This window comes from Budorcas taxicolor, chromosome 15 (assembly GCF_023091745.1).
Source record: "Budorcas taxicolor isolate Tak-1 chromosome 15, Takin1.1, whole genome shotgun sequence".
In the NCBI taxonomy this organism is placed as follows: domain Eukaryota; kingdom Metazoa; phylum Chordata; class Mammalia; order Artiodactyla; family Bovidae; genus Budorcas; species Budorcas taxicolor.
In genome coordinates, this window is record NC_068924.1 from 31,518,761 (window position 1) to 31,534,925 (window position 16,165).

The 16,165-nt window shown below is 49.6% G+C and overlaps 1 protein-coding gene across 1 annotated transcript in view; it reads left to right on the top strand.

Moving 5' to 3' along the window:
• The first annotated feature begins 218 nt into the window (after positions 1-218).
• The window catches only part of SORL1 (sortilin related receptor 1), a 162,350-nt gene continuing 146,403 nt past the window's right edge, over positions 219-16,165 (top strand). The window contains exon 1 of the mRNA XM_052652557.1: positions 219-494. Within this exon, the coding sequence (XP_052508517.1) occupies positions 219-494 (276 nt within the window). The remainder of the gene's footprint in view (positions 495-16,165) is intronic.

The following is a 16,165-nucleotide window of genomic DNA, read 5'->3' on the forward strand; positions in this document are numbered from 1 at the left end:
CTTCCCCATCGCCGCGCGGGGGAGGGGCCGCGGCGGCGAGCGTCCCACGTGACGGCGCCGCGCCGAGCCGAGCGGGACCCGGCGGCGGCGGCGGGCGCAGCGGGGCGGCCTGGAGCCCCGGGAGCGGCGCGCGCGGCCCCGGCCCGGCCGGCGTTCCGGCCTCGCGCTGCACATTCTCTCCTGGCGGCGGCGCCACCTGCGGTCGCGTTCGCCCGAACATGGCGACACGGAGCAGCAGGAGGGAGTCGCGACTCCCCTTCCTCTTCGTCCTGATCGCGCTGCTGCCCCCCGGGGCTGTCGGCCAGATCTGGCCGCAGACGCTGCCCGGCGGCCGCGCGCCTGGGCCCCACGACCGGGGCTTCCTCGTGGTGCGGGGCGACCCGTTCGAACTGCGGCTGGGGGCGCGCGGGGCGCCCCGGGGGGCGGACGAGAAGCCGCTCCGGAGGAGACGGAGCGCTGCCCTGCAGCAGGAGCCCATCCAGGTGTACGGACAGGTGAGCGGTCGGCCCCCGCCTTCCCTCTGGCTTTTTCTTCTCCCTGCGCCGCCGCACCCCCGCATCCATCCTTAGCTGTCGCCTCCCAGGTGCAGGCACCGCTGGGGACTTCCCGGCTGGCGTTTGTTTTTCTCCCCTCCGCACACAGGAGTACAACCGTCAGCACTTGAATCGCCTTGATCTTTCCTTCTTCCTGCCAATTTTAGCAGACGGATTCCAGGGCACTCGTGGGGTGCACTGTTTCCCCCAGGCTATGTGCTCTCCGGTGGAGTTTCTGGCAGGTATCGGAAGGGTGCAGCTTCATTTTACGTGTAGATGGAAAACGGGCTTGCTTTCTCGTATCATCAGTTAGCAGCGGAGGCGAGCACTCTGCAGTTGCTGTACGTTTACCCAGAACAGTCAGGTTTACCCAAACCTGATATCTTGACTCTGGGCATATAGTCACACAAGAGGTGTGTGTCTGTAAGCTGAATTCTTATGTTGGTGGTGATGGGGGGCGGAGGGTGAGGTTCTATCCATCCTACCCCTTTCAAAACACTGATTTAATGTTGGAATATTTCTCATGACACTTGGGGATTTGAAAAACTGCAGGAGTTTGGTAGGTGTTATTATTCAGTAGATGATTTATTTCTATCCAGGCAATGGGCTTATTAGATCATGAGGAACATGAATTTCACTTTTATGGCCGGACTTACTGCTGGCAATTGCAAACCGAGTTTGTGGGCTAGAATCAGTGTGGGCAAAATTAATTTGTCCGTGTTATTGCCTCATGAGACTCACAGTCCTGTGGTTGAGATTGACATTAACAAAGATGGCAGGTCAGTGGGGGAAAAGAAGTGGAAACAGTGGAGGTGGTCAATTATGTGATTTCTCCAGTCAAAATGTTCCCTTCAAAATAGAAATCAAAAGATTGGTCTGAATTCTGCATCTCTTCGCTGATTTTCCTTTAGCCATTTCATCAGGAAATATACAGAGTTTAATGTTCAACGCTTGGAGCCGGAAGAACATTATAAACCATCTCTCCCTATTGTGTCATTTTGATGATGAAGCCACCAGAGCCGGGAAAGGTGAAGTGACTAGCCCAAGGTCATGTGGGGCAGGGTTGCTGGCTCTTTAGTTTTTGTCCGCATTGTCTCAGTGATCTTTGAGAGATCAAATAGTCGCCCACTCTTTATGCAGTGCTTCTTAATAACTTCTTTCTAAAGAGAAATATATTGGTAAGAAAGGGGCTTGGGATGGAGGTTCGAGGATGGGAGCATTTGACTTCCATCTACCACCAGCCCTAAGGCAAGAGCATGTGCCAGTGGGCATATAATGGCTGGTTGACATGGGCTGATGGAACTTGCCTGTGTGGGTCCCCTGAGGGTCCAGATCCTTGTTGCCCTCTCCACTCCCTTCTGAAACTTCTTTTTTGTATTAGTGAAAGAAGTCAGCAGGGTCCTTGCTCTCCACAGGGACACCAGCATCCTGATGGAGGATGGGGGAGGGTGAGAGAGAGGCTCCTGGGTTCACTGAGTCTTCCCATCAGCCCAGCTCTCTTGTGGACTTGAGTCACCTTTCTGGGGGCTGGGAATGGGGAGCAACGGAAGCTGATCCCTTCTGGATCTCAGGTCCCCCGCAAATATAGATTGGGCTGCCAGAAGAACTTCCTGGTGGCAAAAATATGCACGCAGGTGCCATTTGTAAAAGCTCCTGGGGATTTGGGACAAGTTAAACTGTGTTCTCCTTAGGAGTGACTAAAAAACCTTCGGCTTTCATATTTCTGAGTCAGCCAGATTGAATTTGTTTCTGTGGAAGGATGGAGAACTAGCTGTGAAACTCTTAATGAGGAATTCCTATCAAGGGTAAGGGCCCAGAGCAGTGTTTCGTCTTCTCCGAGGCTGCCTCCCTGTGCGTTTGTTCTTGGTTGCCCTGAGGTTAATAAAAGTGGGATTAACTTGAATCTGTAAGTGTCTGAGTTAGATTGAAGGAAGGACTTCCTGGGCTTTCTGCTACAAGCACTGTCTGGTGCAGACCTTTCAGACCCCAGGCACAGGAATCGGGCTGAAGGGGTTTGGCCTGTCCGTCTTGGAGCTCTGAAGGGCCTCAGGACTCTTTGGAAGGATCTTTCTAGTAAAGATGACCATTTGCCTCTTTTTTTCCCCTGGGACAGACCTGGTTTAGAAGTTGTCCCTGTTGGATATGAAATGTGCTGTGTTCACTCTCAAAAGTATCAGGGTGCAGACTATAAATTAGATCCTTGATGGCTCAGATGGTAAAGAATCTGCCTGCAAGGCGGGAGACTGGGGTTCGATCCCTGGGTTGGGAAGATCCCCTGGAGAGGGAAATGGCTACCTACCACTCCAATGCCTGGAGAATTCCAGGGACAAAGGAGCCTGGCCGGCTACAGTCCATGGGGTCACAAAGAGTCAGACACGACTGAGCAACTAACACATTCTGCTTCTAGCCTTAAGCCAGTTCTCACTAAAGAGAGAGTATAAATACTCCCCCCAACCCCCACACTTTAAGTTTTTCTGTAGTGTCAGTTGAATTCAGTACTATTCTATGTAGGGATGGAGTGCAAATGAAGGGGCAGGGGAAGTTTTCATCACTGCTTTCAAAAAATTTAGAATCTAAGGAGCAGATAAAGCAGATGCAAATATATGTACAGGCATGGAAGTGTACCAGACAGGGACAAGGAAACAGGGACGTGATAAACCGGCCACAACTCTCCAGTGGGGTGTGAGTGGGTTGTTTGACATGGAAGGTGTGGCAGATGAAGTGATAAAGGGTCAGTGGGCTCAGACACTCTGCAGCGTCTCATCCTCTGACCTTTGAGTGCATCTGAGAGGATGCCAGGCGCCACAGATCAGGGCTGGAAGCAGAAGCTGCCTGATGGAAAAAGACCCCCGGGGTGATGTTCAGGCTGCCAGCTTCAGGGAGGGGAGCCAGAGGGCTTCTGCATCTGAGAAAGAGCCCTGTGTTGGAATCAGTGTCATTCTTTTCCTTTGGCGCTGCTAACCTTTGGAGTAAACTAGGTTTAGTTGTTGTGCCTCTTCTGAAACAGGCCAGATCCAAGAAGGGGGATTCCAACATTCTTGCCGCACTGGATTCCTTCCTGATTTCATGTCAGCTCCATGCCTCTGTGCCACCTGCTTTTTCCTCTGCCTCCAATATTCTTCCCCTGTTTATCTGTTTGCCTGCAAAACCTCTATTCCATTTTTCAGCATCCAAGGAAAGTCTCTTAGTATTCCCAAGCCCTGATGGGAAGAATTCTTTTGAGCTTGGTTGCAGCACTGACTGTCTTGTGTTCTAATTGCTTGTGTGACTGTTTCATCTCCCAGTTTTCTCCTTGAGGGCATGGATCAAGCCTCTTCTCTGTGTCCCTGGCACTTGGGAGGCCCTTAATGAATATTTGTGGACCAGCTGCCCACCTGGAAGGTGAAAAAAGGCCTGGAGGGTAGGAAGCACATCCAAGTTATAGAAAAGGTATTTATAAGGAGGACTGTGGTGAGCCCACAAATGGAGAGTAGAAATGAGTTGGCTCAGAATGTGGGTTAGGGAGCCCTGATTTTCCTGTGCTTTTCTGGGGGTTTATTTTGAACGAAGAGCTGCAATTCTGTTGTGCAGAATGCTCCCTTTTAGGGCTATCATGTTAATACTAATGGTATTGTTTTGGGGAAAAAGCCTTTGGAATGAAGCGCAAAGCCTAACAGGATTTACAGGTTTATTTTCCTCCCAATGAGCTCTCTCTTGATAATTCCTGCTTTTTAGAGGCCAGGGAGTATTCAGTGTCCTGATTTGAGACTGAAAATAAAGTGTCTGTTACAGTACAAGGACCCAAGACAAAGAGCCTCCTTTGGGGGATGGAAGACTGTAGCTTTAGATCTCTTTGAGGTAGATTCTTGTTTGATACACTTGCTTGGGGAAGAATTGGCTGGTTGATTCTGAAGTTAGGACATTTGACCTGTATGCTTCCAAAAGATGAGAAGGCAAAGCCTCTGTGGTGTCAGGTTGGCTTCTACATAGCTGAAGAGTTCTTAGCCTGTTGGGTTGGCTTGATAAAGGGTGTGACCGTGAAAGACTTCCTAGTCTTGCTTGGCGTCTCGTCTTGGGCACAGTTCTTGGTTCCGTCTCTGGCCGCTGTTTAACAGCTTGCCTGTCTAGGGGCAAGTGTCGATGGAGGCTTCGAGAGGTGGAATGAATGGGAGGAAAAGGGACAGGGAAGAGGAGCGAGGAGATGGAGAATGAAGGGGGTGAAATGACAAGCCATCCAGTCTGTTTATTTAGCCTTCAGTAGGTAACACGTGTTTGCAAAACAGTATTTGTTCAGAAGAGTATATAGTGAAAAGTACAGTTCCTTCCCTCCTGTGTCCCCATTCACCTGGTGTCCCTTCCCAGTGGACACCCATGGTCATCAGTATTTTGTGTGTCCTTCCAAAAACGTTCTATATATATATAACGTATGGACATGAAACTTGAAAGGCTTTCTCTCATCTGTAGCCCCTAATATCATCAGTAATGACATTAGCTCCAAAGTATATTTATGGCAATAGGAGGGGAGTTACCTGAAGTGTCCTAGTATAAAATGGGTTGTCCTTTTACTCCAGGCCAGGGTAGAAAATACTATTCCACTTGGAGGGTTCCTGTGGGCTGAGGCCAGGAGAGCAGCATTCTGTAGCCTTGTCATTTGGAAAGGTGCTGGAGGGCAGTTCCCTGGAGACGTAGAGCTCACGTGTGTGAGAGCATCAGAATACAGAGATCATGGATCTTGGCTTTAACTCATTTTCTTTTGGAGAATGTTTTCTTTAAATTCTGTAAAGTGGAGTTAAAATAGTCTGCTTAATCAATTCCTTTGAGACCTGGGATCCGGGGAGGCAGATTCTAACAGCAACGAGCATCCCCAAGCAAAAGATGGATGTTGCAGGAACATTTCATTTGTCATATTTTGGATTTTCCTCCTTAAGAGATGACTGCTATTGCAGTGTCACTGTTTAATCCCAGGGCCAGGGATCCGTGGGGCCGAGCGTCATACTGTCAGCTGTAATGGACAGACACAGGAGCTTGCAAATAATCTGGAGAGCGGGTAACCCCCAAAATAGCTTATTTGCTTTTGCTATTTGTTTATTTAGTCTTTTAAAGCATCAGTTTACTTTCCTAATTAAAGTTTGCTTAGGTGCATATTAAAATGAGCTTGTATTCTTTGAGCAGTTGGTATGCAAATAGCTGGCATACATGTGTTAGGGAAAGCCAGTTTGGAGTTTAGAAATTTTGACAATAATTCAGATGCTGATAATTTGAGAGTTGACTGCAGAGAAATATATTAAAGCTGAGGTATTATAATAACCTTTCCTCCATCTTTTTTTTAGGTCTGGGTATGATGGAAAGGAAAGGAGAACTCACTGCATTTTGGTTTGAATATTCAGGGATCAGTATTTCAGCAGAAATGGTCTGGGCTGCAGGGCTGAGCCGTCCTCTTTGTCGAGTACAGAACCTTCCTGTGCATTTTCAGGCCAGAATCCGTCGGCACATGGTGTATTCAGTCCAACCACGTAGATGCAAAAATCAATTTCCCTCAGTTTAAAATGAGTTGCAGTTAATTTCGCCCTAATTTATTGGTTTATTGACCTGTGGACCTTGGGCCTTTGAAGAAGTGGCATGGGCAGCCTTCTAGCATTGAAGTGGCTGATGGTGCTATAAATCAGAGAAGGCAGGTGGGCTGCTGATCATGATCAAGATTTGGGTTTCATCCCATGTTACTGTGAAACCCTAAGTTTTTTTATTGTAATATGAGGCATGCATTGAGCATTTTGGGGTGGGTTCCATAAAAATAGGACCTCATAAGTGACTTAACTCTTGCAGCCAGGACCCCAACAGGGATTTAAAAATAATTACAAAATTCTGTTGTCTACTGGGTAACTGTCAGTCATAATGGTAACACCCAGGTCATGTCTCTGCTACCAGCCAGGAGCCGGAAGACTTTATCTTCTTGGCCTCATGTCAGGTCTCTTTGATGGATCTTCCTGCCATGATGGAAATATTCTGTATCTGAGCTGGTCAGGGTGTCCATGAGCCATCTGTGGGGGTTGAGCGCTTGAAATGTGGTTAGGATGACCGAAGAATTGAAGTTATTTTCCTTTCATTGAATTTTAATCAAGTTAAATTTAAGTTTGAATGGCTGCATGTGGCCCGTGGACGGCATAGCTTTCCCTGGATGGTGTGTGGCCCCCTTTCCCACTGCGGTCGCTGTCTCACCCAGGGAGCAGCTGTAGGCACCGCTAGGCTGGTCTTTGTTTCCACCACGAGCAGGGGAAGGAAAGCGAGGGTTGAGGGCTGCTGTCTGAACTTGAGGTTTTGGTGGCTGCTGGCTGCCAGGGAGAGTGTCAGGAGACCCTTTCTTTCCGCGGTAGGGGTGCAGCAGCCGGCTGTGGTGGAGGGTACCCTGGGTGTCCCGTTCACCTTAGCGGCAGCCTGTGCGCAGATGCTTCCTCCCACTGGGGACCTGGGCGCTGAAGGCAGACCTGTGTGTCTTTGGTTTTGCTGTGGCTTTGCCCACACAGCAGCCCACATGGCCCCGGCTGGTGTGCAGACCCTACCCATCTGTTGAGCCAAGAAAGCAGTAATGATGCCTGAACTGGGGGCCACCTCCTCACCTCTGCCCTCTGCTTCCCAGACTCGCCTTGTTTTGCCCCAGTGCAGTCAGGTCTGTCTTCATCCCTGCAGCCCTGCAGGCCAGCACAAAGACAAACATCGGGCGTGCTGTCTCCATCACGGCCTGGGTGGGAACTCCCCCACCCCCGTCCCTGCCCTTTAACCCTGCCTGTCGCTGCCGCTGCCTCCACTCAACTCAGCAAATCGGGACCCTTCACTATGATTTATCTCCAGTTCCCTGAATTAGATTAAAAACACTGCTACGAATTCTCAGAAAGGCAGGCTGATGTGATTGCATCCCACATCGGAGCGGTAGACAAGGGCAATAAAAAGATGTGCTTATATCATCCGTGTTTGGTGCCTTGTAGGGGCCACCATGTGATTTATTGTTCCTTTCCTTTTTTTAAGTGAGGAAGGTAAGCAACATTGCTTCTTTTATTTAGAAAAGAGACTAGTCTGTCGAGCAGAAACCCTCTGCCCCCAAAGCACTGGATCAAAGCAGGGAAGGCGGATGGGGTGCTTCTGAAATAAAATAAGTGAGGGTTTGAGCCTGTGAGGTGAATGGAGATTGTAATGTGTCGGTTGGGACTGCGGTGAGAGCCAGCCTACTTTGATGGGCTGGGGAGCCAAATAGTGTCAGGGTGAAATTTCTCACTCGCAGGAAACCTCTGTGCCCAGAAGAAATGGGGAGAAGCTGGAATGATGTGTTGGAGTTTGGAGGGGTGGGGGTTAAAAACAATGCTGGGAGTAAGGCCAGTTTAGGGACCCTCTCTGGAGAACCTCATGTGGGTGCCTCCGAGAGGAGCCACACATGGGGGAAGGGCCCAGATAGTAAAGGACCCTGTTTCTCTGTTAGCCCAGAGGACACAGGCAAGACACTTCCATGTGGGTCTACCCCAGAGGCCTGGGAACAAGACCTGCCCCAGGGTCCCCCCAGAGGACCCTGCTGATGGCAGAGGATGGGGAGAGCAGCAGACAGAGACGGGTGAGGGGATGTGAGGCTGGGGGAGGGTGGAAGAGACTTGAAATGTTTTAAACCTGTGCTCAATTAATCGAGTAACATGAGACTGTGTACCTATGACTTACCTCATCTGTATATATTTAGTTCCCTGAAGTTCTCTCAACTGAGGAGTTCTTTTAAAAAAAATCCTGTAGTTAACCATGCTCACAGTTCGCTGGATTTGGCAAGGCGAGCTGTTGCTGGAGGTGATGCCGGGGTTCCTGCAGAGACAAGGCCTCCTCCGTCCTTGAGAGGGAAGAATTCAGCAGTGGATGCAGAGAGCTGGGTGGAGGAGAAAGGGCTGTCATCACAGGGCTGGGGATTTAAGCTGGGGCTGGGGAGTTGCCCCGGGGGCTTCTGCTTGCCCTCCTGGTACCAGAGGCATCTCACGTGAATGAGAGGTCAGCCTTGCTGTGGGGTTTAAGCCACAGGTAAGGTGAGGTCACGGAGAAGGCAATGGCAACCCACTCCAGTACTCTTGCCTGGAAAATCCCATGGGTGGAGGAGCCTGGTAGGCCGCAGTCCATGGGGTTGCGAAGAGTAGGACACGACTGAGCGACTTCACTTTCACTTTTCACTTTCATGCATGGGGAAGGAAATGGCAACCCACTCCAGTGTCCTTGCCTGGAGAGTCCCGGGGACGGGGGAGCCTGGTGGGCTACCATCTATGGGGTCGCACAGAGTCGGACACGACTGAAGCGACTTAGCAGCAGCAGCAGCAGGTGAGGTCGGGCTTTCCTGGTGGTTCAGTGGTAAAGAATCCACCTGCAATGCAGGAGCCGCAGGAGACAAGAGTTCAATCCCTGGGTTGGGAAGACCCCCTGGAGGAGGGCACGGCAACCCACTCTAGTATCCTTGCCTGGAGAATCCCATGGACAGAGGAGCCTGTTGGGCTGTAGTCAATGGGAGCGCAAAGAGTTGGTCAGAACTGAAGTGACTTAGCACTCACACAAGGTGAGGTCTTGAGGCATTTGGTTCTGGCATGTAATGTAAATGCTTTACTCTTGGGGCGAGGAAAGTGCTAGAAATCAGTGTCATGTCTGCGTTGGTTCCTTGGAGCTTTGGGAACTGGAGCTTTGGTTTCCTCGGGTTGCGGATCTCAGGTGTGGAGTGAGGGGAAGGCTGCTTGAATGCAGGGGTTGGCCATGACTGGCTTCTGAGCTTGACACAGACATGCAGTGTCTCATCAGGGTAGGTATGTCTTTGCTTCCCGCTCTTAGGCCTCGGTGTTCCAAACCTGGCCATGCGCACAGTAGTTTTTTAAAAATGTTATTTGTTTATTTTTATTTTTGGCTGCGCTAGGTCTTTGCTGCTGTGAGAGGGCTTTCACTAGTTGTGGCGAGCGGGGCTGCTCTCTAGCTGTGGTGCGCAGGCTTCTCGTTGCAGAGCACAGACTCTAGGGTGCTCGGGCTCAAAGCTGTGGCCCACAGGCTTAGCTGCTTGTGGCATGTGCGATCTTCCCAGATCAGGAATCAAATCCACGTCCCCTGCAATGTCACATTAGTTTCCTGTGTGTTGCCATTTTGTGAAGAATGGTTTATTTTGATATAAAGACCATACCAGTAACAAGAGAACATATTTCAGCATTTTGCAGTTTATGAAATATATTCATGAATATCATCTCATTTGAATCTTAACAGCCGTCCTGTAAAATTAGTAAGGCAAGCCTTATTATTATTTTAGCAATATGAAAAGAAGCCTTTCTTTCCTAGGGAGGACTGGTAGCAGGGTCATTGTTAAAGACTAAATCTTAAGGAAAGGCATCCATACATTAAAAAAAAAAACAGCACGTATTTTAATTTTGTCATAAGTTTGTCTTTCCACTTTTTGACATCCCTAAGAAATGCAGTTTGCCAAAGAATAGCTTTTGCCCTGCAGAGCTTCTCCAATTCATGTCTACACAGTGAGTTTTCCCTCCTTTGGTAAGAAAGCAAAAGTATCCCCAGGCACCTGCTGTGGATGGGCTGGTGGGCAGATGGATGTCCCTGCCTTTCTGGCAGTCGTAGAGACCCTGAATTGTGTGGTTGTTGCTGTTATGGAGCTGGTGGTTAAAGTACAACTTTCCACTGGCTCTCTGGTGTCGCTCATCTTACAGCCTTATTATTCTGCTCATTTCACAGATGAGTATCTTGAGGCTCCAAAAAGCAAAGGGACATCCCAAGAGCTGTACAGCTGGTCAGCTGTAGAGACCGAGATTCAAACCCAAGTCTCTGATTTGTCTCAACTTTACGGTCTTTGCCTTTTGTAAATAATCCAGTGAAGGCCTTGCTTTCAGCCAGGGGTCCAGTGGCTGCGATCTCTTTTGTTCCCCTTTAAAAGCCAAGAGGTCTCGTATAATTCCACCCTCTCCTTGGCTCTTCTGGCTCCATGAATTTTCTTTGAACTTGTCAAGTTGCGGGTCCCCCCGAGTCCTTGGCTTTCGCCCTGATCGTCCTCTTAGCTCCTCAGTCTCTCTGCTCTGTTCTCCACCCTCTTTGCCAGGACTCCTTCCTCTTCATCCTTTTGGTGCCCACTGGGGGTCCTGTCTTCAGTGCAGCCCTACACTTGGTTATGCCCTCCCCCCAAATAACAACTGTAAGCATTATTCATGAAATTAACTCTTTAATGTTTGTTTCCCCTAATGATTTGAGAGCCACAAGGCAAGACCTAGAAGTCTGATGTTTTCTTAACACCTCTTGTGGCATCTGATATGGAGCAAGTACTCAATAAATATTTACTAAATGAATGAGGTGGGGGGCTATTTATTGTGAAGCCGTAGAGCTGAAGAGGAGAGTCAAGGAGAGGGGATACTCTGGAACTATCCTACGGAGGTGAATCCTAATTTAAGGCTGGTTCTAGTTCTGGGCTTCCCTGGACGCTCAGATGGTGAGGAATCCACATGCAGTGCAGGAGACGCAAGTTCGATCCCTGGGTCTGGAAGATCCTCTGGAGAAGGGAATGGCAACCCACCCCAGTGTTCTTGCCTGGAGAATTCCATGGTCAGAGGAGCCTGGCAGGCTACAGGGGGTCGAAAAGAGTCAGACACGACTGACTTGCTGTGCTCTGCGCCCCCGAGTTTTAAGGCAGATGGATGGAAACCCCAGCTCTAAATCTTTGGGTTTAACCCCATCTACATGGTGTGGAAGATGGTTTAGATGTTCCTGAAGTTTCTTCTGGCCTGAATATTTTCTTTTTTTTTTTTCTTACTTGCCAACTGGTGAATTAAGGGGCGATTATTTTCATGACAAAGAGATTTTTCACAGGTTCTTTTTTTTTTTTTTTTTTTTTACAGGGAGCCCTCCCAGAACAGCAGAGCTGGCTATTTGCTAAATGACAAAGTGGGCTTCCCCAGGAGGGAGTGGCAGGTAGAGGTCAACAGCGGGTAGATTCTGCTTGCCAAAGATCTATCAGAAATACAGTCTCTCTAAACTGATACTGTAAGTCAGGAGGTGGCATATAACACATGTAAGAATTAAAGATTTTAAAATTAGAAAAATAAAATAAAATAAAATAAAATAAAAAAAAACTAAAAAAAAAAAAATAAAGTTTGGATTTAACAGAAAAAAAAAAAAATAAGTAATCTAAAGACTGCTCATGATTCTAGTTAAAGAGATTGTAGAGAAATGCTAAGTTTTTAGTTCGAGGTTCTTCTGCCTTTGTGTCCTGGTCTGTGAAATGGGCAGCCTGCGCTGATCAGTGAAGTAGTTAATGAGTTCTCTGGCTGAAGCGTCACTGAGAAAAGTCAGATGAGTGAGCGGAGAGGCCAGGATAGGGCTTCTCTGCAGGGAGCAATTAAACTAGATTTCAGCTCTCCTTCTGAGGTGGAGAGTCCAGGGAGGAAAATGAGCTTACTAAATATAGTGGGGACACCGTCTCGAAAGGGGACACGGAGGGCCGATTTGCATAAGCAACATTTAGGTCGTGCAAACGGACGGTGGGAGGAACTTTGTTATTCTTGGACCTCGGGTGTCTGTCTTTGGTTTCCTCAGGCCTGTCCTGCGGTTCCAAGGATTTAGCAGCCGCCTCTGTCCTCGGAGTTGAAGGACAGGATATTTGCTTTATACTTCACTGTAGAATTTTTTAAATGCTTCTGTGTATTTCACTGCTAGTGAGGCAGAGGAATGAGCCAGACTGCCTTATTTGTCCTCCTCGTCTTGTGCTCTGGGAAGAAGCTGTGTAGGAGTGGTGAGGACGACCGGCCGTGGGTGTCTGGGACGTCCTGATCTTCGCGTTTGACCGATTTGAGAGACATAATGGCAGAAGAAATGAATGAAGGCGGCGTCAGACCCATTCCGCTAAGGGGCCCCCATCTTTTTGAGTAAGACTCAATGACCGTACAGATCTTGGTGGGTTTTATTGTAAATTTCTTACTACTCATCAGACTTGTCACTCTGATTTCCTCCAGAAGTGTTCTGGGGACTGACAGGTGAGAAGTGACTAAGGAGCCTCAAAAGATACCTAGTCCCTTTGGGGCCTTGGGGAATATAAGTGAGCCCTGCCTTCACACAACAAGCAGTTTATGCAGTTTATTCGTCCACCTTCTATTTATAATAAGCCAGAGCCTGGGGCTTGGGCGGCCCCAGCTTCTTCCCTCTCTCTGAATAATGAAGCAAAACACATAACCTCTTTGGAGCATCTGGGTCTGCCCGGAGCCTGAGATGATGTGTGAGTTTGGAAGTGGATGCTAGTCCTGAGCCTCTGGCCCTTTCTCCAGCCAGGGACCAGGGAGCAGGGAGCAGGTCTGCAAGGATGTTGTGGCTTTGCAGAGGCCGCTGACAGCATTTTGAAGGATTGCCTTGGCCAGAGACCCACTCCTCAGCCTGCCTCCTCTATGACTCACTTGAGCTGCATATTTCAGTAGCATGAAGGCTTGACATGAGAAGAAAGGAGTATTTCTTATGAGTGGGAGCTCTTAGGTATTGAATCAGCACTTGAGAAGTGTGATGTTCTTTGCAGGTCAGAGGCTTTTGAAAAAATGGAGATGAAATTCATGTAACATGAGAGTCACCATTTTAAAGGGAATGATTCAATTTGGTGGCATTTTGTACATTCCCAGTGCTGTGCAGCCACGACCTCTCTCTGGTTCCAAACCATTTTCATCCAGAATAAAACCTCTTCCCTGTTAAACAGCTACTACCTGTTCCCTGCTCCCCCTAGTCCCTAGCAGCCACCAGGCTGTCTCTATGGATTTGCCTGTTCTGGACATTTTATATAAATGGGATCATGTAATATGTGACCTTTTGTGTTTGGCTTCCTTCAGTTAACATATTGTTTCTGAGGTTCGTCCATGTTGGGGCACATATCAATAGATCATACAGTTTTAACAACTGCCCAAGATTCCCGAGGTGGCGCAGTGATAAAGAACTCACTTCCCAACGCAGGAGATGCAGATGTGGGTTCGATCCCTGGGTGGGAAGATCCCTTGGAGGAGGGCATGGCAACCCACCCCAGTATTCTTGCCTGGAGAATTCCATGGACGGAGCAGCCCGGCGAGCTACAGCCCATAGGGTCGCAAAGAGTCAAACCTGAGTGAGTGAGCACGCATGCAAGATACCCAAAGACAAACCTGCAGAAAAAGAGTGCTCCTTCTAGCCACTGTCATCTAAGCCCCAGTTTCTGCCAGAGGAAGGGGAATGAACTAGATTCATCGTTCCCAGAATAAGCTGCATTAGAGACACAGGGGTATGTCTTTAAAAATACCGATTCCTGGACTCCACTCGGAGGGTTCTGCATCAGTAGGTCAGGGGTTTCTCTGGGGTTGCTGATTTTAGCATGCTGGGTGTGGGACCCTGAACCAGGAGACCTCTCGGGGGCCATCTTGACTCTTAACGACCTGCCTGTGATCTTAGCAGAGGCCTGAACCCCATGCACCATACTCTTTGTTGTTCATGAGGCAGTTCCTCCGTGCCCAGACCTCTGTGGCTTCCGATTTCCCTGTTCGCCTTCTGAGGGGAGGTGCAGGGCTCCCTCCCCGTTGCTTTTTATGGCCCCAATTAATTGTGGCTCATTTATCAAGCGCCAGCTACGCCCTGTGAGCTGGAGATGGGAGAGGGAAGGTTGTTCACGCCCCGGGGTGGTAGTTACAACTGACTGCACATCAAGGTTACGTTCTGGAAAAGCCACCCTCCCACTCGCCCTCACTCCCTCCTAGACCAGCGTCTCCCCGGGGCCCTGTGTGCCCACTGCTCTCCATGTGGTCTGTGGGACCAAGTGAGCAAGGCTGAGAGGAGTGAGCGGGATGTAGGGAAGCCTGTAGCTGCACCCAGAGGGTTGGGCATGGGGGAATCTCAGGGGCTGAGGCCAGGAGGAAGTCCCTGGGGATAGAAAAGGACCTCAGCAAGCTAGCAACCAGCCACACAGTGGGGGATCCAGCCTGGACACCTGTGGGTGCTATGATCACAGGGGAAGGAGAGGGGGCTACTCTGGACCTCTGGTTGCCTGGTCACTTTCCATGGACGGCTTGCTTTGACCTCTTCCCTTTCTGGGGAGGGGCCGGGAGAACGAACGCCAAGGGGAAATGGAGAGGAGGAAAGTGAGACCAGAGAGCACCGTGATGTCTTTGCCTTAATAAATGTGCCAGCCTGCCTGGTGGTGGACTCCCGCAGCTGACTCTGCTCTTTGCTGGGGGAATATGCACGTGGGGTGCGGTGGGGGTCAGCCTCAGCCAGGTCGGAGAGTTACTCCTCTGACCAGGAGGTGCTCATGCTGACGTCTAGCCGAGGGAAGGCATTGGGCTGCTTGTGTGAGTTGCCTGGTGGCCCTTGGACAAGCTGTTCCTTGCCTGAGATTTTTTTTTCTCTACATTGTGCTGCCCTTTTACAGTCTGCTGTTAGGAATGAAAGGGACATTTTTTCTGTTTTTTTAAAGGTGTTTCAGCAAGCTCACCTTCTTGGTTTCCTTTGTCAGAAAGCCCTTGGATGTTCGGGTGCCTCCTTTGTGTTGCTGTTACCCCTTCACCTCTCCTAGGATTGGTTCAGGGGCCCCGTAAATCTCTAGTCCCCCGAGCAGAAAGACTTGTGCAAGTTGCGCTTAGACCTTGAGCCTGCTCTGATCACCGTAGGCTTTGTAACCTGTTCCGAGCATTATTTGATTAGGAACCTGCCTGAGGGGCTGTTGGGAGGATGCCCCCCGGTGCAGCATTGCTGGGCTTTCTTATGCCAGACCCTGGATGAACTTAGTGATTTTTCTCAGGCTCCAAATCATTGATCGTATTGACGTTTGGATAAATCATCTATTTATTCCTCTCTGGTTCTGAGGGTGAAGACGTTTTGGAGGGAGAAGGCCTTTAGCCCAGACGCCCAGGGCTCCTGTGCTGGTGGGCTTTTTCTGACCTGTAGATGCTTACAGATTCTTCCCAGAGGTGAGGGCTGGCAGGAGAGAGGGGGAGAGGGTGGGCTGGGAGAAGGCCTCTGTGGCTGGTGGTGATTTCCTTAGCTGCTTTCCTCCTTGCATACCCTGAGCTAAGTAGTTTACTTATTTCTTTTTATTTCTTTGCACATCTCTGCCGATGTGTGCCTGGACTTACCTCTCTGGAAATGAGAAGGAATGTTTTGGAATGACGTATTTTCCTTAAAAGAAAAAAACATTTTTTCCTTTAAAGAGGCCTCATTTCACCTATTTTCCAGGAGCCTGGATCCTGGATCAAATTAGATGCAGGTGTTTAAGACCTGAAGCAGGGTGGTGAAGGATTAGCTCCTTTGTTGTTCTGTCAGCCAAGTTGGTGACACAGGTGTTTCCCTTCTCCCTTGGGACTCCTGAGAGCATCTTGAGGAGTGGGTGGGGAGGGGGGAGGAGGAAGGTAAAGGACAGGCCGCTGTGGGTGGTGGGGGAGGGGAGCGGAGGGTTTTCTGCTCAGACTCTTGATGGGAAGACAGCTGGGAGGGCTCATCAGTCCAGGAGGTGGAGAGGGGGGTGGGCAGTGTGCAGGTGGACGGTGCAGAGACCCCTCGGGGTCCAGAAGGTTGGTCTTCTCCATGTGCCTGAGACAAGACACGGTTGAAGGGGCTGGTGGAATAGGCTTCTCCCAGGCATTGCTCCTGCTCCGGATTTTGGGGACTTTGTC